The sequence below is a fragment of the Dendrobates tinctorius genome, unplaced genomic scaffold (genome assembly GCF_039654945.1).
Source record: "Dendrobates tinctorius isolate UK_male_01 unplaced genomic scaffold, ASM3965494v1 ptg000125l, whole genome shotgun sequence".
Taxonomy (NCBI): domain Eukaryota; kingdom Metazoa; phylum Chordata; class Amphibia; order Anura; family Dendrobatidae; genus Dendrobates; species Dendrobates tinctorius.
Genome location: NW_027361793.1, coordinates 26,588,146 through 26,615,040, shown reverse-complemented (window position 1 = coordinate 26,615,040; position 26,895 = coordinate 26,588,146). Strand labels below are relative to the sequence as shown.

General features: G+C 36.1%; 1 protein-coding gene across 2 annotated transcripts; it reads left to right on the top strand.

The window, feature by feature from the left end:
• Positions 1 to 23,406: 23,406 nt before the first annotated feature.
• On the top strand, positions 23,407 to 25,687 carry LOC141047007 (uncharacterized). Of its 2 annotated transcripts, none has more exons than XM_073541917.1 (2): positions 23,407 to 23,735; positions 24,464 to 25,687. In XM_073541917.1, exon 2 carries the CDS (start codon positions 24,476 to 24,478, stop codon positions 25,547 to 25,549), a length of 1,074 nt encoding a protein of 357 aa, XP_073398018.1. In that variant the 5' UTR covers positions 23,407 to 23,735; positions 24,464 to 24,475; the 3' UTR covers positions 25,550 to 25,687. The 2 variants fall into 2 exon arrangements, with proteins under 2 accessions (XP_073398018.1, XP_073398017.1); XM_073541916.1 differs by having other exon boundaries at positions 23,407 to 23,970.
• Positions 25,688 to 26,895: the final 1,208 nt, after the last annotated feature.

Sequence of the window (26,895 nt, the reverse complement as noted above, 5' to 3'; positions counted from 1 at the left end):
TGCAACTACTTTACTTTTGGAGAAAATTCAAAACATTCATTATTCAATAGGGCCCAAAATATCAAAAACCAGCGGTTTGAATGAACACTCACATTTCTTGGTAGAATCGTGCAGGACTGAAATTTTTGATGTTTTTCTACTCCTCTCATGAGCCCAAACCAAGACTCTAAAAGGATGAGTTCGCAACTACTTTACTTTTGGAGAAAATTCAAAACATTCATTATTCAATAGAGCCCAATAGCAAAAACCAGCGTTTTGAATGAAGAATCACATTTCTTGGTAGAATCATGCAGGATTGAAATTTTTGATGGTTTTTTACTCCTCTCAACAGCCCAAACAAGTTTCAAAAAGGATGAGTTTGCAACTACTTTACTTTTGGAGAAAATTCAAAACATTCATTATTCAATAGGGCCCAAAATATCAAAAACCAGCGGTTTGAATGAACACACATTTCTTGGTAGAATCATGCAGGACTGAAATTTTTGATGTTTTTCTACTCCTCTCATGAGCCCAAACAAGTCTCTAAAAGCATGAGTTTGCAACTACTTTACTTTTGGAGAAAATTCAAAACATTCATTATTCAATAGAACCCAATAGCAAAAATCAGCGTTTTGAATGAAGAATCACATTTCTTGGTAGAATCATGCAGGATTGAAATTTTTGATGGTTTTTTACTCCTCTCAACAGCCCAAACAAGTTTCTAAAAGGATGAGTTTGCAACTACTTTACTTTTGGAGAAAATTCAAAACATTCATTATTCAATAGGGCCCAAAATATCAAAAACCAGCGTTTTGAATGAAGAATCACATTTCTTGGTAGAATCATGCAGGATTGAAATTTTTGATGGTTTTTTTACTCCTCTCAACAGCCCAAACAAGTTTCTAAAAGGATGAGTTTGCAACTACTTTACTTTTGGAGAAAATTCAAAACATTCATTATTCAATAGGGCCCAAAAAATCAAAAACCAGCGGTTTGAATGAACACACATTTCTTGGTAGAATCATGCAGGACTGAAATTTTTGATGTTTTTCTACTCCTCTCATGAGCCCAACCAAGTCTCTAAAAGCATGAGTTTGCAACTACTTTACTTTTGGAGAAAATTCAAAACATTCATTATTCAATAGAGCCCAATAGCAAAAATCAGGTTTTGATTGAAGAATCACATTTCTTGGTAGAATCATGCAGGCTTGAAATTTTTGATGGTTTTTTTACTCCTCTCAACAGCCCAAACAAGTTTCTAAAAGGATGAGTTTGCAACTACTTTACTTTTGGAGAAAATTCAAAACATTCATTATGCAATAGGGCCCAAAATATCAAAAACCAGTGGTTTGAATTAACACACATCTCTTGGTAGAATCATGCAGGACTGAAATTTTTGATGTTTTTCTACTCCTCTCATGAGCCCAAACAAGTCTCTAAAAGCATGAGCTTGCAACTACTTTACTTTTGGAGAAAATTCAAAACATTCATTATTCAATAGAACCCAATAGCAAAAATCAGCGTTTTGAATGAAGAATCACATTTCTTGGTAGAATCATGCAGGATTGAAATTTTTGATGGTTTTTTACGTCTCACAACAGCCCAAACAAGTTTCTAAAAGGATGAGTTTGCAACTATTTTAATTTTGGAGAAAATTCAAAACATTCATTATTCAATAAGGCCCAAAATATCAAAAACCAGCGGTTTGAATGAACACACATTTCTTGGTAGAATAATGCAGCACTGAAATTTTTGATGTTTTTCTACTCCTCTCATGAGCCCAAACAAGTCTCTAAAAGCATGAGCTTGCAACTACTTTACTTTTGGAGAAAATTCAAAACATTCATTATTCAATAGGGCCCAAACTATCAAAAACCAGCGGTTTGAATGAACACTCACATTTCTTGGTAGAATCGTGCAGGACTGAAATTTTTGATGTTTTTCTACTCCTCTCATGAGCCCAAACAAGTCTCTAAAAGGATGAGTTTGCAACTACTTTACTTTTGGAGAAAATTCAAAACATTCATTATTCAATAGAACCCAATAGCAAAAATCAGCGTTTTGAATGAAGAATCACATTTCTTGGTAGAATCATGCAAGATTGAAATTTTTGATGGTTTTTTACTCCTCTCAACAGCCCAAACAAGTTTCTAAAAGGATGAGTTTGCAACTACTTTACTTTTGGAGAAAATTCAAAACATTCATTATTCAATAGGGCCCAAAATATCAAAAACCAGCGGTTTGAATGAACACACATTTCTTGGTAGAATCATGCAGGACTGAAATTTTTGATGTTTTTCTACTCCTCTCATGAGCCCAAACAAGTCTCTAAAAGCATGAGCTTGCAACTACTTTACTTTTGGAGAAAATTCAAAACATTCATTATTCAATAGAACCCAATAGCAAAAATCAGCGTTTTGAATGAAGAATCACATTTCTTGGTAGAATCATGCAGGATTGAAATTTTTGATGGTTTTTTACTCCTCTCAACAGCCCAAACAAGTTTCTAAAAGGATGAGTTTGCAACTACTTTACTTTTGGAGAAAATTCAAAACATTCATTATTCAATAGGGCCCAAACTATCAAAAACCAGCGGTTTGAATGAACACTCACATTTCTTGGTAGAATCGTGCAGGACTGAAATTTTTGGTTTTTCTACTCCTCTCATGAGCCCAAACAAGTCTCTAAAAGGATGAGTTTGCAACTACTTTACTTTTGGAGAAAATTCAAAACATTCATTATTCAATAGAACCCAATAGCAAAAATCAGCGTTTTGAATGAAGAATCACATTTCTTGGTAGAATCATGCAGGATTGAAATTTTTGATGGTTTTTTACTCCTCTCAACAGCCCAAACAAGTTTCTAAAAGGATGAGTTTGCAACTACTTTACTTTTGGAGAAAATTCAAAACATTCACTATTCAATAGGGCCCAAAATATCAAAAACCAGCGGTTTGAATAAACACATATTTCTTGGTAGAATCATGCAGGACTGAAATTTTTGATGTTTTTCTACTCCTCTCATGAGCCCAAACAAGTCTCTAAAAGCATGAGTTTGCAACTACTTTACTTTTGGAGAAAATTCAAAACATTCATTATTCAATAGAGCCCAATAGCAAAAATCAGGTTTTGAATGAAGAATCACATTTCTTGGTAGAATCATGCAGGATTGAAATTTTTGATGGTTTTTTACTCCTCTCAACAGCCCAAACAAGTTTCTAAAAGGATGAGTTTGCAACTACTTTACTTTTGGAGAAAATTCAAAACATTAATTATTCAATAGGGCCCAAACTATCAAAATCCAGCGGTTTGAATGAACACTCACATTTCTTGGTAGAATCGTGCAGGACTGAAATTTTTGATGTTTTTCTACTCCTCTCATGAGTCCAAACAAGTCTCTAAAAGGATGAGTTTGCAACTACTTTACTTTTGGAGAAAATTCAAAACATTCATTATTCAATAGAGCCCAATAGCAAAAATCAGGTTTTGAATGAAGAATCACATTTCTTGGTAGAATCATGCAGGATTGAAATTTTTTATGGTTTTTTACTCCTCTCAACAGCACAAACAAGTTTCTAAAAGGATGAGTTTGCAACTACTTTACTTTTGGAGAAAATTCAAAACATTCATTATTCAATAGGGCCCAAAATATCAAAAACCAGCGGTTTGAATGAACACTCACATTTCTTGTTAGAATCTTGCAGGACTGAAATTTTTGATGTTTTTCTACTCCTCTCATGAGCCCAAACCAAGACTCTAAAAGGATGAGTTTGCAACTACTTTACTTTTGGAGAAAATTCAAAACATTCATTATTCAATAGAGCCCAATAGCAAAAACCAGCGTTTTGAATGAAGAATCACATTTCTTGGTACAATCATGCAGGACTGAAATTTTTGATGGTTTTTTACTCCTCTCAACAGCCCAAACAAGTTTCTAAAAGGATGAGTTTGCAACTACTTTACTTTTGGAGAAAATTCAAAACATTCATTATTCAATAGGGCCCAAAATATCAAAAACCAGCGGTTTGAATGAACACTCATTTCTTGGTAGAATCATGCAGGACTGAAATTTTTGATGTTTTTCTACTCCTCTCATGAGCCCAAACAAGTCTCTAAAAGCATGAGTTTGCAACTACTTTACTTTTGGAGAAAATTCAAAACATTCATTATTCAATATAACCCAATAGCAAAAATCAGCGTTTTGAATGAAGAATCACATTTCTTGGTAGAATCATGCAGGATTGAAATTTTTGAAGGTTTTTTACTCCTGTCAACAGCCAAAACAAGTTTCAAAAAGGATGAGTTTGCAACTACTTTACTTTTGGAAAAAATTCAAAATATTCATTATTCAATAGGGCCCAAAATATCAAAAACCAGCGGTTTGAATGAACACACATTTCTTGGTAGAATCATGCAGGACTGAAATTTTTGATGTTTTTCTACTCCTCTCATGAGCCCAAACAAGTCTCTAAAAGCATGAGCTTGCAACTACTTTACTTTTGGAGAAAATTCAAAACATTCATTATTCAATAGAACCCAATAGCAAAAATCAGCGTTTTGAATGAAGAATCACATTTCTTGGTAGAATCATGCAGGATTGAAATTTTTGATGGTTTTTTTACTCCTCTCAACAGCCCAAACAAGTTTCTAAAAGGATAAGTTTGCAACTACTTTACTTTTGGAGAAAATTCAAAACATTCATTATTCAATAGGGCCCAAACTATCAAAAACCAGCGGTTTGAATGAACACTCACATTTCTTGGTAGAATCGTGCAGGACTGAAATTTTTGATGTTTTTCTACTCCTCTCATGAGCACAAACAAGTCTCTAAAAGAATGAGTTTGCAACTACTTTACTTTTGAAGAAAATTCAAAACATTCATTATTCAATAGAGCCCAATAGCAAAAACCAGCTTTTGACTGAAGAATCACATTTCTTGGTATAATCATGCAGGATTGAAATTTTTGATGGTTTTTTACTCCTCTCAACAGCCCAAACAAGTTTCTAAAAGGATGAGTTTGCAACTACTTTACTTTTCGAGAAAATTCAAAACATTCATTATTCAATAGGGCCCAAAATATCAAAAACCAGAGGTTTGAATGAAGAATCACATTTCTTGGTAGAATCATGCAGGATTGAAATTTTTGATGGTTTTTTAATCCTCTCAACAGCCCAAACAAGTTTCTAAAATGAAGAGTTTGCAACTACTTTACTTTTGGAGAAAATTCAAAACATTCATTATTCAATAGGGCCCAAAATATCAAAAACCAGCAGTATGAATGAACACACATTTCTTGGTAGAATCATGCAGGACTGAAATTTTTGATGTTTTTCTACTCCTCTCATGAGCCCAAACAAGTCTCTAAAAGCATGAGTTTGCAACTACTTTACTTTTGGAGAAAATTCAAAACATTCATTATTCAATAGAACCCAATAGCAAAAATCAGGTTTTGAATGAAGAATCACATTTCTTGGTAGAATCATGCAGGATTGAAATTTTTGATGTTTTTTTACTCCTCTCAACAGCCCAAACAAGTTTCTAAAAGGATTAGTTTGCAACTACTTTACTTTTGGAGAAAATTCAAAACATTCATTATTCAATAGGGCCCAAACTATCAAAAACCAGCGGTTTGAATGAACACTCACATTTCTTGGTAGAATCGTGCAGGACTGAAATTTTTGATGTTTTTCTACTCCTCTCATGAGCACAAACAAGTCTCTAAAAGGATGAGTTTGCAACTACTTTACTTTTAGAAAAAATTCAAAACATTCATTATTCAATAGAGCCCAATAGCAAAAACCAGCGTTTTGAATGAAGAATCACATTTCTTGGTAGAAAATGCAGGATTGAAATTTTTGATGGTTTTTTACTCCTCTCAACAGCCCAAACAAGTTTCTAAAAGGATGAGTTTGCAACTACTTTACTTTTGGAGAAAATTCAAAACATTCATTATTCAATAGGGCCCAAAATATCAAAAACCAGCGGTTTGAATGAACACACATTTCTTGGTAGAATCATGCAGGACTGAAATTTTTGATGTTTTTCTACTCCTCTCATGAGCCCAAACAAGTCGCTAAAAGCATGAGTTTGCAACTACTTTACTTTTGGAGAAAATTCAAAACATTCATTATTCAATAGAGCCCAATAGCAAAAATCAGGTTTTGAATGAAGAATCACATTTCTTGGTAGAATCATGCAGGATTGAAATTTTTGATGGTTTTTTTACTCCTCTCAACAGCCCAAACAAGTTTCTAAAAGGATGAGTTTGCAACTACTTTACTTTTGGAGAAAATTCAAAACATTCATTATTCAATAGAGCCCAATAGCAAAAACCAGCGTTTTGAATGAAGAATCACATTTCTTGGTACAATCATGCAGGACTGAAATTTTTGATGGTTTTTTACTCCTCTCAACAGCCCAAACAAGTTTCTAAAAGGATGAGTTTGCAACTACTTTACTTTTGGAGAAAATTCAAAACATTCATTATTCAATAGGGCCCAAAATATCAAAAACCAGCGGTTTGAATGAACACTCATTCCTTGGTAGAATCATGCAGGACTGAAATTTTTGATGTTTTTCTTCTCCTCTCATGAGCCCAAACAAGTCTCTAAAAGCATGAGTTTGCAACTACTTTACTTTTGGAGAAAATTCAAAACATTCATTATTCAATAGAAACCAATAGCAAAAATCAGCGTTTTGAATGAAGAATCACATTTCTTGGTAGAATCATGCAGGATTGAAATTTTTGAAGGTTTTTTACTCCTGTCAACAGCCAAAACAAGTTTCAAAAAGCATGAGTTTGCAACTACTTTACTTTTGGAAAAAATTCAAAATATTCATTATTCAATAGGGCCCAAAATATCAAAAACCAGCGGTTTGAATGAACACACATTTCTTGGTAGAATCATGCAGGACTGAAATTTTTGATGTTTTTCTACTCCTTTCATGAGCCCAAACAAGTCTCTAAAAGCATGAGCTTGCAACTACTTTACTTTTGGAGAAAATTCAAAACATTCATTATTCAATAGAACCCAATAGCAAAAATCAGCGTTTTGAATGAAGAATCACATTTCTTGGTAGAATCATGCAGGATTGAAATTTTTGATGGTTTTTTTACTCCTCTCAACAGCCCAAACAAGTTTCTAAAAGGATAAGTTTGCAACTACTTTACTTTTGGAGAAAATTCAAAACATTCATTATTCAATAGGACCCAAACTATCAAAAACCAGCGGTTTGAATGAACACTCACATTTCTTGGTAGAATCGTGCAGGACTGAAATTTTTGATGTTTTTCTACTCCTCTCATGAGCACAAACAAGTCTCTAAAAGAATGAGTTTGCAACTACTTTACTTTTGGAGAAAATTCAAAACATTCATTATTCAATAGAGCCCAATAGCAAAAACCAGCTTTTGAATGAAGAATCACATTTCTTGGTAGAATCATGCAGGATTGAAATTTTTGATGGTTTTTTACTCCTCTCAACAGCCCAAACAAGTTTCTAAAAGGATGAGTTTGCAACTACTTTACTTTTCGAGAAAATTCAAAACATTCATTATTCAATAGAGCCCAAAATATCAAAAACCAGAGGTTTGAATGAAGAATCACATTTCTTGGTAGAATCATGCAGGATTGAAATTTTTGATGGTTTTTTACTCCTCTCAACAGCCCAAACAAGTTTCTAAAAAGATGAGTTTGCAACTACTTTACTTTTGGAGAAAATTCAAAACATTCATTATTCAATAGGGCCCAAAATATCAAAAACCAGCGGTTTGAATGAACACACATTTCTTGGTAGAATCATGCAGGACTGAAATTTTTGATGTTTTTCTACTCCTCTCATGAGCCCAAACAAGTCTCTAAAAGCATGAGTTTGCAACTACTTTACTTTTGGAGAAAATTCAAAACATTCATTATTCAATAGAACCCAATAGCAAAAATCAGGTTTTGAATGAAGAATCACATTTCTTGGTAGAATCATGCAGGATTGAAATTTTTGATGGTTTTTTACTCCTCTCAACAGCCCAAACAAGTTTCTAAAAGGATGAGTTTGCAACTACTTTACTTTTGGAGAAAATTCAAAACATTCATTATTCAATAGGGCCCAAACTATCAAAAACCAGCGGTTTGAATGAACACTCACATTTCTTGGTAGAATCGTGCAGGACTGAAATATTTGATGTTTTTCTACTCCTCTCATGAGCACAAACAAGTCTCTAAAAGGATGAGTTTGCAACTACTTTACTTTTGGAGAAAATTCAAAACATTCATTATTCAATACATCCCAATAGCAAAAACCAGCGTTTTGAATGAAGAATCACATTTCTTGGTAGAAAATGCAGGATTGAAATTTTTGATGGTTTTTTACTCCTCTCAACAGCCCAAACAAGTTTCTAAAAGGATGAGTTTGCAACTACTTTACTTTTGGAGAAAATTCAAAACATTCATTATTCAATAGGGCCCAAAATATCAAAAACCAGCGGTTTGAATGAACACACATTTCTTGGTAGAATCATGCAGGACTGAAATTTTTGATGTTTTTCTACTCCTCTCATGAGCCCAAACAAGTCTCTAAAAGCATGAGTTTGCAACTACTTTACTTTTGGAGAAAATTCAAAACATTCATTATTCAATAGAGCCCAATAGCAAAAATCAGGTTTTGAATGAAGAATCACATTTCTTGGTAGAATCATGCAGGATTGAAATTTTTGATGGTTTTTTACTCCTCTCAACAGCCCAAACAAGTTTCTAAAAGGATGAGTTTGCAACTACTTTACTTTTGGAGAAAATTCAAAACATTCATTATTCAATAGGGCCCAAACTATCAAAAACCAGTGGTTTGAATGAACACTCACATTTCTTGGTAGAATCGTGCAGGACTGAAATTTTTGATGTTTTTCTACTCCTCTCATGAGCCCAAACAAGTCTCTAAAAGGATGAGTTTGCAACTACTTTACTTTTGGAGAAAATTCAAAACATTCATTATTCAATAGAACCCAATAGCAAAAATCAGCGTTTTGAATGAAGAATCACATTTCTTGGTACAATCATGCAGGACTGAAATTTTTGATGGTTTTTTACTCCTCTCAACAGCCCAAACAAGTTTCTAAAAGGATGAGTTTGCAACTACTTTACTTTTGGAGAAAATTCAAAACATTCATTATTCAATAGGGCCCAAAATATCAAAAACCAGCGGTTTGAATGAACACTCATTTCTTGGTAGAATCATGCAGGACTGAAATTTTTGATGTTTTTCTACTCCTCTCATGAGCCCAAACAAGTCTCTAAAAGCATGAGTTTGCAACTACTTTACTTTTGGAGAAAATTCAAAACATTCATTATTCAATAGAAACCAATAGCAAAAATCAGCGTTTTGAATGAAGAATCACATTTCTTGGTAGAATCATGCAGGATTGAAATTTTTGAAGGTTTTTTACTCCTGTCAACAGCCAAAACAAGTTTCAAAAAGCATGAGTTTGCAACTACTTTACTTTTGGAAAAAATTCAAAATATTCATTATTCAATAGGGCCCAAAATATCAAAAACCAGCGATTTGAATGAACACACATTTCTTGGTAGAATCATGCAGGACTGAAATTTTTGATGTTTTTCTACTCCTTTCATGAGCCCAAACAAGTCTCTAAAAGCATGAGCTTGCAACTACTTTACTTTTGGAGAAAATTCAAAACATTCATTATTCAATAGAACCCAATAGCAAAAATCAGCGTTTTGAATGAAGAATCACATTTCTTGGTAGAATCATGCAGGATTGAAATTTTTGATGGTTTTTTTACTCCTCTCAACAGCCCAAACAAGTTTCTAAAAGGATAAGTTTGCAACTACTTTACTTTTGGAGAAAATTCAAAACATTCATTATTCAATAGGGCCCAAACTATCAAAAACCAGCGGTTTGAATGAACACTCACATTTCTTGGTAGAATCGTGCAGGACTGAAATTTTTGATGTTTTTCAACTCCTCTCATGAGCACAAACAAGTCTCTAAAAGAATGAGTTTGCAACTACTTTACTTTTGGAGAAAATTCAAAACATTCATTATTCAATAGAGCCCAATAGCAAAAACCAGCTTTTGAATGAAGAATCACATTTCTTGGTAGAATCATGCAGGATTGAAATTTTTGATGGTTTTTTACTCCTCTCAACAGCCCAAACAAGTTTCTAAAAGGATGAGTTTGCAACTACTTTACTTTTCGAGAAAATTCAAAACATTCATTATTCAATAGGGCCCAAAATATCAAAAACCAGAGGTTTGAATGAAGAATCACATTTCTTGGTAGAATCATGCAGGATTGAAATTTTTGATGGTTTTTTACTCCTCTCAACAGCCCAAACAAGTTTCTAAAATGATGAGTTTGCAACTACTTTACTTTTGGAGAAAATTCAAAACATTCATTATTCAATAGGGCCCAAAATATCAAAAACCAGCGGTATGAATGAACACACATTTCTTGGTAGAATCATGCAGGACTGAAATTTTTGATGTTTTTCTACTCCTCTCATGAGCCCAAACAAGTCTCTAAAAGCATGAGTTTGCAACTACTTTACTTTTGGAGAAAATTCAAAACATTCATTATTCAATAGAACCCAATAGCAAAAATCAGGTTTTGAATGAAGAATCACATTTCTTGGTAGAATCATGCAGGATTGAAATTTTTGATGGTTTTTTACTCCTCTCAACAGCCCAAACAAGTTTCTAAAAGGATGAGTTTGCAACTACTTTACTTTTGGAGAAAATTCAAAACATTCATTATTCAATAGGGCCCAAACTATCAAAAACCAGCGGTTTGAATGAACACTCACATTTCTTGGTAGAATCGTGCAGGACTGAAATTTTTGATGTTTTTCTACACCTCTCATGAGCACAAACAAGTCTCTAAAAGGATGAGTTTGCAACTACTTTACTTTTGGAGAAAATTCAAAACATTCATTATTCAATAGATCCCAATAGCAAAAACCAGCGTTTTGAATGAAGAATCACATTTCTTGGTAGAAAATGCAGGATTGAAATTTTTGATGGTTTTTTACTCCTCTCAACAGCCCAAACAAGTTTCTAAAAGGATGAGTTTGCAACTACTTTACTTTTGGAGAAAATTCAAAACATTCATTATTCAATAGGGCACAAACTATCAAAAACCAGTGGTTTGAATGAACACTCACATTTCTTGGTAGAATCGTGCAGGACTAAAATTTTTGATGTTTTTCTACTCCTCTCATGAGCCCAAACAAGTCTCTAAAAGGATGAGTTTGCAACTACTTTACTTTTGGAGAAAATTCAAAACATTCATTATTCAATAGAACCCAATAGCAAAAATCAGCGTTTTGAATGAAGAATCACATTTCTTGGTAGAATCATGCAGGATTGAAATTTTTGATGGTTTTTTACTCCTCTCAACAGCCCAAACAAGTTTCTAAAAGGATGAGTTTGCAACTACTTTACTTTTGGAGAAAATTCAAAACATTCATTATTCAATAGGGCCCAAAATATCACAAACTAGCGGTTTGAATGAACACACATTTCTTGGTAGAATCATGCAGGACTGAAATTTTTGATGTTTTTCTACTCCTCTCATGAGCCCAAACAAGTCTCTAAAAGCATGAGCTTGCAACTACTTTACTTTTGGAGAAAATTCAAAACATTCATTATTCAATAGAACCCAATAGCAAAAATCAGCGTTTTGAATGAAGAATCACATTTCTTGGTAGAATTATGAAGGATTGAAATTTTTGATGGTTTTTTACTCCTCTCAACAGCCCAAACAAGTTTCTAAAAGGATGAGTTTGCAACTACTTTACTTTTGCAGAAAATTCAAAACATTCATTATTCAATAGGGCCCAAAATATCAAAAACCAGCGGTTTGAATGAACACATATTTCTTGGTAGAATCATGCAGGACTGAAATTTTTGATGTTTTTCTACTCCTCTCATGAGCCCAAACAAGTCTCTAAAAGCATGAGTTTGCAACTACTTTACTTTTGGAGAAAATTCAAAACATTCATTATTCAATAGAGCCCAATAGCAAAAATCAGGTTTTGAATGAAGAATCACATTTCTTGGTAGAATCATGCAGGATTGAAATTTTTGATGGTTTTTTACTCCTCTCATGAGCCCAAACAAGTCTCTAAAAGCATGAGCTTGCAACTACTTTACTTTTGGAGAAAATTCAAAACATTCATTATTCAATATAACCCACTAGCAAAAATCAGCGTTTTGAATGAAGAATCACATTTCTTGGTAGAATCATGCAGGATTGAAATTTTTGATTCTTTTTTAATCCTCTCAACAGCCCAAACAAGTTTCTAAAAGGATGAGTTTGCAACTACTTTACTTTTGGAGAAAATTCAAAACATTCATTATTCAATAGGGCCCAAAATATCAAAAACCAGCGGTTTGAATGAACACTCACATTTCTTGGTAGAATCGTGCAGGACTGAAATTTTTGATGTTTTTCTACTCTCATGAGCCCAAACCAAGACTCTAAAAGGATGAGTTTGCAACTACTTTACTTTTGGAGAAAATTCAAAACATTCATTATTCAATAGAGCCCAATAGCAAAAACCAGCGTTTTGAATGAAGAATCACATTTATTGGTAGAATCATGCAGGATTGAAATTTTTGATGGTTTTTTACTCCTCTCAACAGCCCAAACAAGTTTCTAAAAGGATGAGTTTGCAACGACTTTACTTTTGGAGAAAATTCAAAACATTCATTATTCAATAGGGCCCAAAATATCAAAAACCAGCGGTTTGAATGAACACACATTTCTTGGTAGAATCATGCAGGACTGAAATTTTTGATGTTTTTCTACTCCTCTCATGAGCCCAAACAAGTCTCTAAAAGCATGAGTTTGCGGAAGGGGTGTGGCCTGGAGCTCGATGTAGGAGGACACTTGAGCTCAGAGCTCCCATGAAGCCTATCTACAAAGCGACATAATTGCTTAAGAAGACTCTTATTCATCAGAAGACCTTTGGAATTGGATTCTTATCTTTATTGTGAACATTTTGACACCTCCCTGGAAGAAATCCGCTGTTTACTTAAGGAATTACAGCCTTTAGAAGTGAGTGGTGAGGAGAGAGCCGCTGTTGACTCAACAGGTTTCCCCTGTACTTAGCCGCGGGTACCGCCATTGTTTACATCAGAGGTATGAACTGGAGGAGATCCTGTGTGACGGCTGCTGAGCCCCTGATCTGACGCTGAAGGAGCCTCGGTATTCCTGAGTCGATAGAGGTCCGCTGTCGACGCTGTTGGATACTGGGCTCTGCGCAGCTTGCCGCCGCTCAGCTGCAGAGGAGTAAAGGAGCTGGCGGTGCTGGAGAGCGACGCGGCGGGAGTTGGCAGGCACGAAGCCACAAGGAAGAGGCTGTCATCAAAGAAAGTAGAGGTGGCTCTGGTCCTTCTTGGGTGCCTCGGCTGAAGCTGTCACTGACTGAGTGTTGCATTGGTGAGTGCGGAGAAGAAGGGGAGCGCCGCGTCTGATTTTAAAACTGTTTGGCGGGAGAGCTGCTGGAGCTTAGCGGCGGTCTAGGAGGAGAAGCCCACTGCTGGGGATATCTTTAACAGAAAGAATTTGGAATTGCCCATGCTTTTTCTGTGCTGATCGGAGGTCATTGCCTGGAGACCGAGCTCTGCGCAGCTTGCCGCCGCTCAGCTGCAGAGGAGTAAAGGAGCTGGCGGTGCTGGAGAGTGTCGCGGCGGGAGCTGGCGGGCACGAAGCTGCAAGGAAGAAGCTGTCATCAAAGAGGGTGGAGGTGGATCTGGTCCTTATTGGGTGCCTCGGCTGAGGCTGTCATTGACTGATTGTCACATCGAGTTCGACCCTTTAACACGCTAAGGGGCTTAGAGACGGCTACATTTATACAAGAAGAAGCAGAGGAGATTTAGTGAAATTTGACTATGGTTTTGGCGGTCACTTGATTACTATCCAACGGTGACCTGAAGGAAGGAGCATCGTTGACCCCTACTACTTGGAGAATATTACACTCGTTGGGTGAGATGGAATCTGTTGCTCTCTGAACTTATTGTTAGTCTCTTGGGGATGGTGAAATCTTAATTATTTGTAAATTGGAATAGGGATAGTAATATAGGGGAGAGTATCTGAATATTGTTATATCAATAAGACTGTTTGCGTATTGCTGAAGTGCATCCTTGAGTTAGATGAGACTTACATGGAGATTGTCTCTTGTGCCTTGTTTTGATGACATATTAAAGCATTAGAAGAAGATATTTAAGGGAATAACTAATCTATACATTCCTAGACGGGAAGATATAGAGCTTATACTGTCTTATTCTGAATCCTACTGATTGTATGCTCTTCTCTTCTCTGTCTATAACATTTAAGGCACCTGAGGTTATATAGGTAGTGTTTGGACAGGAGTGTATGAGGTGCTGTTGTTTTATATAAGCCTACGTTACGGAGGACAAGACGTCTCTATTGCTTTGTTGAATTATCAAAATTGAAGGGGTTACATTACTACTCTATTTAAGTCTTTATTCTTATCTTAGTTTGCGATTTACAAACCCTGCTGAAACTGTAATAAAGTTCAACTTAATTACAATAATAATAAAACAGGGGTGGCATATACAGGAACATTTAAGGGTATAGCGCATTTCCTTTACTCTTGTTTCGGTATACTCTAATTATGGCATCTAATTTGAAATCTAAATTGCCTACTAGTAAAAACCAGAAATCTACGAGCGCTTCAAATCAGAAAATTTACACTGAATCTGTTAATCTATTAAGTCCAATTAAATCTAGATCCCCTCTAAAAAGGGAGGAAGCTATCTCATCTAGACACATGCCTCACGGTTTATCTAATAAGGCTACTCAGCAGGACTCGGATCAAAAAATTATATCTTCTGACCCCCGTACTCTATCTTTCACATCTTCTCAAGTTTTTGATAATAAAGGTGCCTCAAAACTTTCTTTTCAGGATGAGGAAAGTAAAATGGATTTATCCAAATCTCATAAGAGAAGAATTCCAGAAGGTGAAACTGTGAGAACAGAGGCAGCAGATTTAGATTCTAATACTTCATCTGATGACTATTCTCCAAATAGTACCCCAGTTAAACAACTCTCTAAAAAAGGCTGTCCGGAGTCGTCTTCTACTGATTTTCTGACTCCCCATGACTTTGACTTTAAAACACTGTTGAACTCTGATAGGCGAGTCACTGAGGGTTTGCTTGCTGGCTTCCTCATATCCTTCCAGGAATCCACCAATCAAGCTAATCAATTCATGCATAAATCTATCAATGCAATCAATGCGTCGATTAAAACGGGATTTGATTCTCACAGGAAGGATATGCAGGAGATTAGTGAAAAATTCTCTCAAAGATTTGAACTGAATGAGAAAAGATTGTCAAAGGTTGAAAATAGAACAGATGAGTTATTAAAGCAAAACTCAGATTTAAAAGCCGAACTTTTATCCGTGAGGTCCAAGTTAACGGACTTAGAGGACCGGAGTAGACGGAACAACGTCAAGATTAGGGGGATACCTGAAAGCGTGATACAGAAAGACCTTTCAGATTACACTAAAGCTACGCTTAAAAAGGCTTTGCCGTCCTTAACTGATTTACAATTGATAATTGATAGGATTCACCGCCTGCCCCGCCCAAAGAATGTACCAATGGATAAGCCGAGGGATACGATACTTCACTTTCACTTTTTTGAAACTAAAGAAATGATACTAAGATATATTAGAGAGAAGGGCTCTCTACCTCCCCCTAATAATCATTTAAAATTCTTCTCTGATTTCTCAAAGTCAACTATGGAAGCTAGAAAATTGTTTAATCAAGCTACTAATGCTCTCAGGGAAATGGGGATTCCATATAAATGGGGCTTTCCAACAAAGTTACTTGTGTCACATAGGGGTAAAATTGTCCCCTTCTTTACTCCAAAGGAAGCTTTAGACTTTATACGCTTTCTAGATGAGGATCCTTCTAACAAAGATACTGGTTGAATAGGGATATATCTCTCATTGGTCTTTGTATTATTTACATTTGACATTTGACAAAATATCAATGGCTTCATGGGTTCTCGCCACTTTGGCTTTTTTTTTTTTAAAGTACCCAAAAAAAGGAGATTATCACGTTCCGTGATTAACTCCAGGAGGACTCTTTAAGTTTGTTTATTTGTTTGTTATAGTTTTTTTTTTTTTTTTTCTTTTTGTTGTTTCATTCGCCTTTTCTAGACATATACATTTTATTGAATTCAGCTAATAAGAGTAAGCAATCCTAAATATATATAAGATAATTTAATCTAATAAAAAAGGAAAGAGATTATCATGAGAATTAAAATCCTTTCACACAATGTTAAAGGACTGAACAGTCCCCATAAGCGCTATATAACTTGGAGAGAAATAAGACGGCTTCAAGCGGATGTCTCTTGTTTACAAGAGGTCAAATTAATAAAAGATATACATCCAACCTTTCAGCATAAAGATTTTCCATATATTTTTAAATCCCTCAATAATAATAAAAAAAGTGCGGGAGTTATAACCATTATAAATACGAATATTCCCTTCCAATTAATTGAAGAACATCCCGACACCCAGGGAAGATTTCACATCCTCATATGTAAGTTAAATTTTAACCTTTGTACAATCGTGAATATATATGCCCCAAATAATGGTCAGATCTCTTTTTTTAATAAATTAATGCAGAAGATTGACGAAGTTAAAAAAGGTGACCTCATGCTAATAGGGGACTTCAATCTAGTTCCCGATAGAGAAATTGACTCATCATCTTCTGCTACTTCTAAATCAGGCCGATCTCTGAAAAATTGGATAAAACAAAATGAGATGTATGACATTTTCAGATGTCTAAATACCACCTCTAGAGAATTTACATATTACTCAGATATATATAAGACATCTTCCAGAATAGACTTATTTCTAACCAATGTCTTTTCTATCACAACATTTAAGAAAATTGAAATTCTTGAGAAGTCTTTTTCCGACCACGCCCCTGTGCTGGCAGTATTTGAATCAGGCCCTCCAGTAGCAAACACTTTTCTTTGGAAGGTTAATCCTACCCTACTACGTACCCCAAAGTATAGAAATATAATTACCGAAACTATTGACAATTATTTTAAAGAAAACTCTTCAGATAGTATTGATCCCTTTACATTATGGAACGCCCACAAGGCGGTCTTGAGAGGATGTCTCATCCAACTCTCCACGAGATACAAAAAAGAAAAAAGACAAAAAATTGCTGACCTCCAGAACCAAATTGCTTCAAAAGAAAAACAACAAAATTCCCTGTCTGCTCCATCCCATATTATCCATCTTGATATCCTGAAATTGAGATAGGCGTTAAGATCCGAAATTATTTCCGAGTACGATTCCATTGTTAGAGCATCAAAATATAATCTGTATGCTTCAATTAAAAAACCCACCAAATATATGACAAGTAAACTTAAACAAGCTCGCGTAAGTAGAAGGATTGTTAAAATCAAATCCCCTTCAGGAGAAATGAAACAACACCCCTCTGATATTACCGAAATATTTGCGGATTATTTTGAAACCCTCTATAATCTTAAAAAAGATCCCTTAGTTCATACTCCTAATCAAAAAGAGATTGACCTTTTCTTTCTAAATTGACCCTTCCCCAACTAGATAATTTGGACCTAACTCTTTTAAATCAACCGTTTACTGTAGAAGAAATTGCCAAAACGATTGACAAACTTAAACTTAACAAATCCCCTGGCCCAGATGGGTTCACAAACGAATATCTCAAGTTTTTCTCCAACATTTTATCCCCGCACCTAAAATCTCTTTTTGACCACGCTTCTAGTATTGGATCGTTCCCCAAAGAAATGACGGAGGCAACTATCATTTTGATCCCCAAAGACATTAGAAACCCACAAGAAGTTAAAAATTATCGTCCGATCTCTTTAATTAACACTGATATTAAAGTATATTCAAAAATTTTAGCGGATCGATTAAAGAATCTTTTACCTGATCTTGTTAAAAATGATCAAGTAGGGTTTGTCTCCGGAAGACAAGTAACAGACGGTACCAGAAGAATCTTGAACTTGTTTAACATAGCTAGCTCTAATAATCTCCCTTCACTATTTATCTCGTTGGATGCCCAAAAAGCTTTTGATAGGGTGAATTGGGATTATCTTAAAGCTACTTTACTAAAGTTTGGTTTTGACAATCGCTTTATAACATCTTTATTTGCATTGTACTCTAATACTAATGCTAAAACCTATACTAATAATCACCTTTCTAGGAATTTCAACATCACTAATGGAACAAGACAGGGCTGCCCCCTTTCGCCCCTTTTATTTGCCTTGGCAGTCGAGCCCTTGGCGGAAATGATCAGACAATGTACTGATATTTCGGGTTTTAAAACAAAAAATTATCATCACAAGTTAACCTTATTTGCTGACGACCTTATGTTATCAGTCACTGATCCGGCTAATTCACTTAACGCTTTAATCACCATTTTAGATGAGTTCTCTAAGGTCTCATATTTTAAAATAAATCCCCAAAAATCTAAAATAATACATTTTAATTTACGTCCCTCTGAAATTGAAGCCTTTAAAGAATTATCTGAATTTTACTGGGAAGATTTTGAACTAGAATACTTGGGGATAATTTTCCCTAAAGATTTGAAACTCATTGTTTCTAAGAATATGGAACATCTCAGTAAGAAAATCTTAAAAGACCTTTCTGGTTATAATAATTGCGATCTATCCCTGATGGGAAGAACCTTGGTAATAAAAACATATATTTTACCTAAAATTCTTTTTGTACTTAGGAATTTACCTCTTATGATTCCCACTTCCCTTTTATTTAAAATCCAAAAAGCAATTAACCTTTTTATCTGGAAAGGGAAGAAACCTAGAGTTGCTACTGAAATTTTATATAAGAAAAAGAGTAATGGAGGCCTTGCACTCCCCAATATTCAAATCTATTTTCAAGCTTCTCTTATTCTTCAGAGTCAACAGTGGTTTTCTACGAAAACACTTCCCGCTTGGTTGGACCTTGAGCTAGAACATTATGGGACTAGTTCAATATCAGATTTTTTCTTTAAAGATCTGCTATCTCCTTCGATCATTACTTATCAACATCCTGTTGTAAATTCTATACTGACTATGTGGAGGAGTTTCACAAAATTAAAGAAAGGCGACGACAGGAAAAGCATTTTGAAAAAATTCCCATTAAAATTATTATCAAAAATATATAAATGTCCAGTTCCAGAGGAGTGGTGCAGCTTTAAAATTAATACGGTAGGGGATTTATGGGACGGACAAAATTTTTTACCCTTTAATGAAATTAAAAATAAATTTCATGTCCCGTCTACACATTTCACCTCTTATCTACTTCTGAAAGATCTTCTGCGGAAATTTTTGACTAGTAGAGCTTTGAATTCGGATATTGTGGCCTCCATGTTTGCAAATGTTGCTCTTAAGTCGACTTGGAGTCTTAAAAACATATATTCCCACCTTAATGACGACACCGAACTCTTTAAAAATGTATACATTCAAAGATGGGAAAGGGATTTTAACATAAAATTTGATGAAGACCAATGGGGGAAGGCCATAAAGTTTTCAAATGCATCTACTATTTCTGCGACTTTACAGGAGTCTTTCTTTAAAACTTTAATTAGATGGCATTACACTCCGATTAGGTTAGCTCATATAGATAATAAATACTCCCCTCTATGCTGGAGGAATTGTGGTTTACCAGGTAACCTGTACCACATTTTCTGGAGCTGTCCTAAATTGAAGAGATTGTGGAAAGAAGTTACGAATCATATAAATACTCTCTCTGACAACGCAGTGAAGGTCACCCCACAAATGGCATTACTTTCTTTGGGCACTGAAGAAATAAATCCTGTTATTCGATTTGTAATGATACATACTTTTTTGGTGACCAAAAACGCTATAGCTTTCTGGTGGCTTAAAACTGATTTACCTTCTTTTGCTGATATTTTAGGTAAATTACGGACTCATAATTCTATGGAGAAAAGATTTGCCTTTATTAATGGTACTCTCCATAAATATCACACTAAATGGGATGTTTGGAATTTGAAATTTTCTTAATTTATGTTATCTAACACTCTACTGTAAACTCAATATGACAATGTTGGTTCCTTTTTTGAGAGGATTGCATTCAAGCGATGTATTATATTTGTTTCTTATGTACACTACTTGTATTAAACAATTTTATTTAATGTGTGATGTAACACGTAGAGTAAAGTTCTCTACTTTTTACTTTGTCCATTTACCCTTTCCCTCTATACTTGAAACTTTAATAAAAATATTTAAACAAAAAGCATGAGTTTGCAACTACTTTACTTTTGGAGAAAATTCAAAACATTCATTATTCAATAGGGCCCAAAATATCAAAAACCAGCAGTTTGAATGAACACACATTTCTTGGTAGAATCATGCAGGACTGAAATTTTTGATGTTTTTCTACTCCTCTCATGAGCCCAAACAAGTCTCTAAAAGCAATAGCTTGCAACTACTTTACTTTTGGAGAAAATTCAAAACATTCATTATTCAATAGGGCCCAAAATATCAAAAACCAGCGGTTTGAATGAACACTCACAATTCTTGGTAGAATCGTGCAGGATTGAAATTTTTGATGTTTTTTTACTCCTCTCAACAGCCCAAACAAGTTTCTAAAAGGAGGAGTTTGCAACTACTTTACTTTTGGAGAAAATTCAAAACATTCATTACTCAATAGGGCCCAAACTATCAAAAACCAGCGGTTTGAATGAACACTCACATTTCTTGGTAGAATCGTGCAGGACTGAAATTTTTGATGTTTTTCTACTCCTCTCATGAGCACAAACAAGTCTCTAAAAGGATGAGTTTGCAACTACTTTACTTTTGGAGAAAATTCAAAACATTCATTATTCAATAGAGCCCAAAAGCAAAAACCAGCGTTTTGAATGAAGAATCACATTTCTTGGTAGAATATGCAGGATTGAAATTTTTGATGGTTTTTTACTCCTCTTAACAGCCCAAACAAGTTTCTAAAAGGATGAGTTTGCAACTACTTTACTTTTGTAGAAAATTCAAAACATTCATTATTCAATAGGGCCCAAAATATCAAAAACCAGCGGTTTGAATGAACACACATTTCTTGGTAGAATCGTGCAGGACTGAAATTTTTGATGTTTTTCTACTCCTCTCATGAGCCCTAACATGTCTCTAAAAGCATGAGCTTGCAACTACTTGACTTTTGGAGAAAATTCAAAACATTCATTATTCAATATAACCCAATAGCAAAAATCAGCGTTTTGAATGAAGAATCACATTTCTTGGTAGAATCATGCAGGATTGAAATTTTTGATGGTTTTTTACTCCTGTCAACAGCCCAAACAAGTTTCTAAAAGGATGAGTTTGCATCTTCTTTACTTTTGGACAAAATTTAAAACATTCATTATTCAATAGGGCCCAAAATATCAAAAACCAGCGGTTTGAATGAACACACATTTCTTGGTAGAATCATGCAGTACTGAAATTTTTGATGTTTTTCTACTCCTCTCATGAGCCCAAACAAGTCTATAAAGCATGAGCTTGCAACTACTTTACTTTTGGAGAAAATTCAAAACATTCATTATTCAATAGAACCCAATAGCAAAAATCAGCGTTTTGAATGAAGAATCACATTTCTTGGTAGAATCATGCAGGATTGAAATTTTTGATGTTTTTTCACTCCTGTCAACAGCCCAAACAAGTTTCTAAAAGGATGAGTTTGCAACTACTTTACTTTTGGAGAAAATTCAAAACATTCATTATTCAATAGGGCCCAAACTATCAAAAACCAGCGGTTTGAATGAACACTCACATTTCTTGGCAGAATCGTGCAGGACTGAAATTTTTGATGTTTTTCTACTCCTCTCATGAGCACAAACAAGTCTCTAAAAGGATGAGTTTGCAACTACTTTACTTTTGGAGAAAATTCAAAACATTCATTATTCAATAGAGCCCAATAGCAAAAACCAGCGTTTTGAATGAAGAATCACATTTCTTGGTAGAATCATGCAGGATTGAAATTTTTGATTTTTTTTACTCCTCTCAACAGCCCAAACAAGTTTCTAAAAGGATGAGTTTGCAACTACTTTACTTTTGGAGAAAATTCAAAACATTCATTATTCAATAGAGCCCAATAGCAAAAATCAGGTTTTGAATGAAGAATCACATTTCTTGGTAGAATCATGCAGGATTTAAATTTTTGATTCTATTTTACTCCTCTCAACAGCCCAAACAAGTTTCTAAAAGGATGAATTTGCAACTACTTTACTTTTGGAGAAAATTCAAAACATTCATTATTCAATAGGGCCCAAAATATCAAAAACCAGCGGTTTGAATGAACACTCACATTTCTTGGTAGAATCGTGCAGGACTGAAATTTTTGATGTTTTTCTACTCCTCTCATGAGCCCAAACCAAGACTCTAAAAGGATGAGTTCGCAACTACTTTACTTTTGGAGAAAATTCAAAACATTCATTATTCAATAGAGCCCAATAGCAAAAACCAGCGTTTTGAATGAAGAATCACATTTCTTGGTAGAATCATGCAGGATTGAAATTTTTGATGGTTTTTTACTCCTCTCAACAGCCCAAACAAGTTTCAAAAAGGATGAGTTTGCAACTACTTTACTTTTGGAGAAAATTCAAAACATTCATTATTCAATAGGGCCCAAAATATCAAAAACCAGCGGTTTGAATGAACACACATTTCTTGGTAGAATCATGCAGGACTGAAATTTTTGATGTTTTTCTACTCCTCTCATGAGCCCAAACAAGTCTCTAAAAGCATGAGTTTGCAACTACTTTACTTTTGGAGAAAATTCAAAACATTCATTATTCAATAGAACCCAATAGCAAAAATCAGCGTTTTGAATGAAGAATCACATTTCTTGGTAGAATCATGCAGGATTGAAATTTTTGATGGTTTTTTACTCCTCTCAACAGCCCAAACAAGTTTCAAAAAGGATGAGTTTGCAACTACTTTACTTTTGGAGAAAATTCAAAACATTCATTATTCAATAGGGCCCAAACTATCAAAAACCAGCGGTTTGAATGAACACTCACATTTCTTGGTAGAATCGTGCAGGACTGAAATTTTTGATGTTTTTCTACTCCTCTCATGAGCCCAAACAAGTCTCTAAAAGGATGAGTTTGCAACTACTTTACTTTTGGAGAAAATTCAAAACATTCATTATTCAATAGAGCCCAATAGCAAAAATCAGGTTTTGAATGAAGAATCACATTTCTTGGTAGAATCATGCAGGATTTAAAATTTTGATTCTATTTTACTCCTCTCAACAGCCCAAACAAGTTTCTAAAAGGATGAGTTTGCAACTACTTTACTTTTGGAGAAAATTCAAAACATTCATTATTCAATAGGGCCCAAAATATCAAAAACCAGCGGTTTGGGGGCGGAGCCTGAACGTTGGTGGAGCAAGAAGCAGGAAACCTGAGCTCCCGGACAAATGCACCAAAAGGGGCTCTAATATCACCAGAGCCTTCTTTTTATACCATCCCCGCATTACAACCCAAACCAGGACCCCACTGGATCGCATAGGCCCTGGGTGGCAAGTCACGTTCGGGATAAAGAAGGGATTCATATAACTGTGGCCCTGCAGGCGGGAGATTGCCGGAGTGGCGGAAGGATATACTGCTAACAGCACCATCGCCTCGGGTAGAGGACTTCACCCCTGACCCAAGGCTGTCAGATAAGAGAGACCCCGGAGCTAACCCTCCCCTGCAAATAAGGTACCATTGCGAAACCCCCTGACCAGGACACATAAAATCGCTACTATTCTCATAGCTGGGGGACGGCTACAGAGAGCGTGTATCACGCCGCAGCATTGAAAATAGTCCCGTCGGGCTTGCAGAAGACACGCGGCCCGGGACCTAGAATAGACGTGCAGCGGCACGCTTCAGCCTCCTCCCCTCTCTGCAATCAGTGAGAGAGATCTGAGGAATTCAAGCGTCTCCTGGAGCTGAGGTAACATTGAAATAACAGAAGCAAGGTGACGGAGTGTCTTAAGCAGAGGGGTCTGATTCAGGGGACAGAGGACCAGGAGAGCATGGTCATTCTCCCTAACTCCGTAGCAATAAAGGAGATAATCAATTAATCAAGTGGGGGCCTGAGACTGTCTGACCCGAGGGGTGCGAGGAGAGAAGGGAGTAATATAAGGAGCCTTAGATCTGTATTAAGCGCTCCCCCCCCACCAATGCTGTCCCTACATCTTTCATCCCCCCCTTATTTGCTTTCTAATTAACCCATGTTATACCTAGCTGAACGAATATAAGAGAGGATTCTCTGGAAAACCAGCAGAAAGTGGTTATAGACTGCCATCTAGTGACCAGAGCCAGAACGACATCTCTTTCCATTGTTTATCACTTATAAGATTGGGCATAAAATGGAACATTAGCTAAATTCATAGCCAGCGAGAGGAATTCTAATCTTCAAACTGCTCTATTCTTCTCTGCTTTAGATAACTGCAAAAATGGGGAGATCCAGCGTAAAAACGCAAAAGAGCATGCCCAAACCTACAAAGTCCACTACGCAAACAGACATGGATGACTTTCTTACAAAACAAACGGTTCCGTCAGATTCTCTTAAACCATCCAAGCTTCGTGATTTGACCTCATTAGGAGATTCAGATTCTGAACCGGAGAGTGACTCTGACACGGGCAGCACAGCGAGAGAGGCCTTAGTCACTCGTTCGTTCATCAAACGTATATTGTCTAAAGCTCTTGAGCCAATAGGACAAGAACTTGCAGAGATAAAACACGACCTAAAACTTCAAGGCCACAGACTTGAGACATTGGAAAATTCGCAAGTTGCCATGACGCAAAGTTCGAACGCTGTACTAGACTCTTTAAAAGTCCATGAAATCCAACTACATACAATTCACACGGTGCTAGAAGATCATGAGAACAGAGAACGTCGTAACAACATAAGAGTTAAAGGCCTTTCTGAAACGGTGGCCTTTGAGGCGTTATGGAAAGCAACACAAGAGATATTCAAAGAACTACTTAATGAATCAGATCCGCAGGAAATCGAACTGGTGAGAGTACACAGAGCATTGCGTCCGAGGCCTTCTCAAGGGGAAACTCCACGAGATGTGATCTGTCGCTTCCTCGATTATCGAGCAAAAGACTTAGTTCTTCGCAGAGCGCGGGAGGCGCAGGAGATCTCGTATGAAGGCTCACAAATTAAACTTTTCCAGGATTTATCGGCTAGCACTCTCAGGAAGCGGAGGATCTTGAAACCGTTCACTGAAGCATTGATAAAAAAAGGCGTCCGTTTTAGATGGTTGTTCCCGTTTGGAGTACATATCACAAATGGAGACAAAGGTATCTCAGCAAGAACATCACAAGACATCAAAGAGGCATGTGAGTCCTTGGGGATTGAGCTGGAGGCCTACCCGGACCTGGAGTCCTTCCATTCGGCGACCCTATTGCATCCGCTGCCAGATGACCCGGCGTGGCAGATAGCCCTGACGCCAAAATCACAAAGGCTGAAAAGGAAGCTGACAAAGACCTCGCTTCCTAAGGACTCCAGAGACAATACTTGATCTTTGGGTTAGACCCAGATTTTGCAGTTAAGTTTTCTTGGTGTCTACCCCAGTTGGGGTATTGAATGTGGTTGAAGCAAATCTGATGGGGTTGGCGTGCTTTTCCAAATATGGGTAAGCACTGCTGCCACATCTATCCAATAATTTGTTGTAAGGTTTCAACCTAGATTTAGTTACAGCCCAAACTGGGCATTCTCCTAGAATGGAGCATTTCATATTTCATATTTAGTTTATAAGGTTGATTGGAATTTTCCTCAAGCTGGCATTCTATGAAACAATGTCAGTAGGTAACTATGGTACGTTGGCATATTGGTCAATGATATTGTGCAACTTAATAACATGGATAATGTTAATATTGTGTTCTCCCCCTCTTTACCTTTTTGTTTTCTCTACCCTTTTCTTTCTTTCGTCTGGTCTACTTGTCCTAGACCCCCTCCCCACACCTATAGGCACAAGGATTCGTCTCCGTCGTGAGCTGCAAGGATGCTGCTGTGTACAGAAACATGATGGATTCGGATAAGGTACACACATTCATCTCTTTTAACGCACATGGGCTGAACTCTCCAAACACTAGACGCCACACATTACAACTATTCAAAAAACAGCAGGCAGCAGTATTGCTTATTCAGGAAACGCACTTCAAACCGGATAAATTGCCCTCCTTTGAAAGCTCGATTTATGATAAATGGTTTCATGCGACAACCACCCAGTCCGGTTCCAGAGGAGTGTCAATAGCAGTGGCAAGGGGAGTGCCCTTCCAGCTAAGAGAAACTATGGCGGACCCTCAGGGTCGTTACATCTTTGTCAAAGGTCTACTAAACGGTGCCCTGGTAACATTGTGCAGTTTATACGCACCAAATAAAAAACTATTGAGATGGGTACTCTCAACACTGAAAAAAATTGATGGCTTTAGAGAGGGTGCATTGATAGTGGGTGGGGACTTGAATGTTGCATTAGAGCCTTTGCTAGACACGACTAAACAGAAAAGTTCGCTCTCACCTAAAGATCTTTACAGAATAAAGTCACAACTGGGATCTCTGCAATTGATTGACACATGGAGATATCTAAACCCCTCTGACCGAGACTACACCTTCTACTCCCACCCTCATAAATCTTACCACCGTTTAGACTATATTTTTATATCCAGTAAAATGCTTGCCAATATACAACAGGCGAAAATAATTCCGAATATTTATTCCGATCACTCTTCGGTTTTGTTAAAATTCTCATTATCTAAAGCCTTTCCCCGACATAGAGTATGGCGGCTCAATGAGTCAGTACTTGGAAGTACCGAGGTACAGACACGTATAAACAAAGTGCTTTCCCAATATTTTGAGCAAAATGCT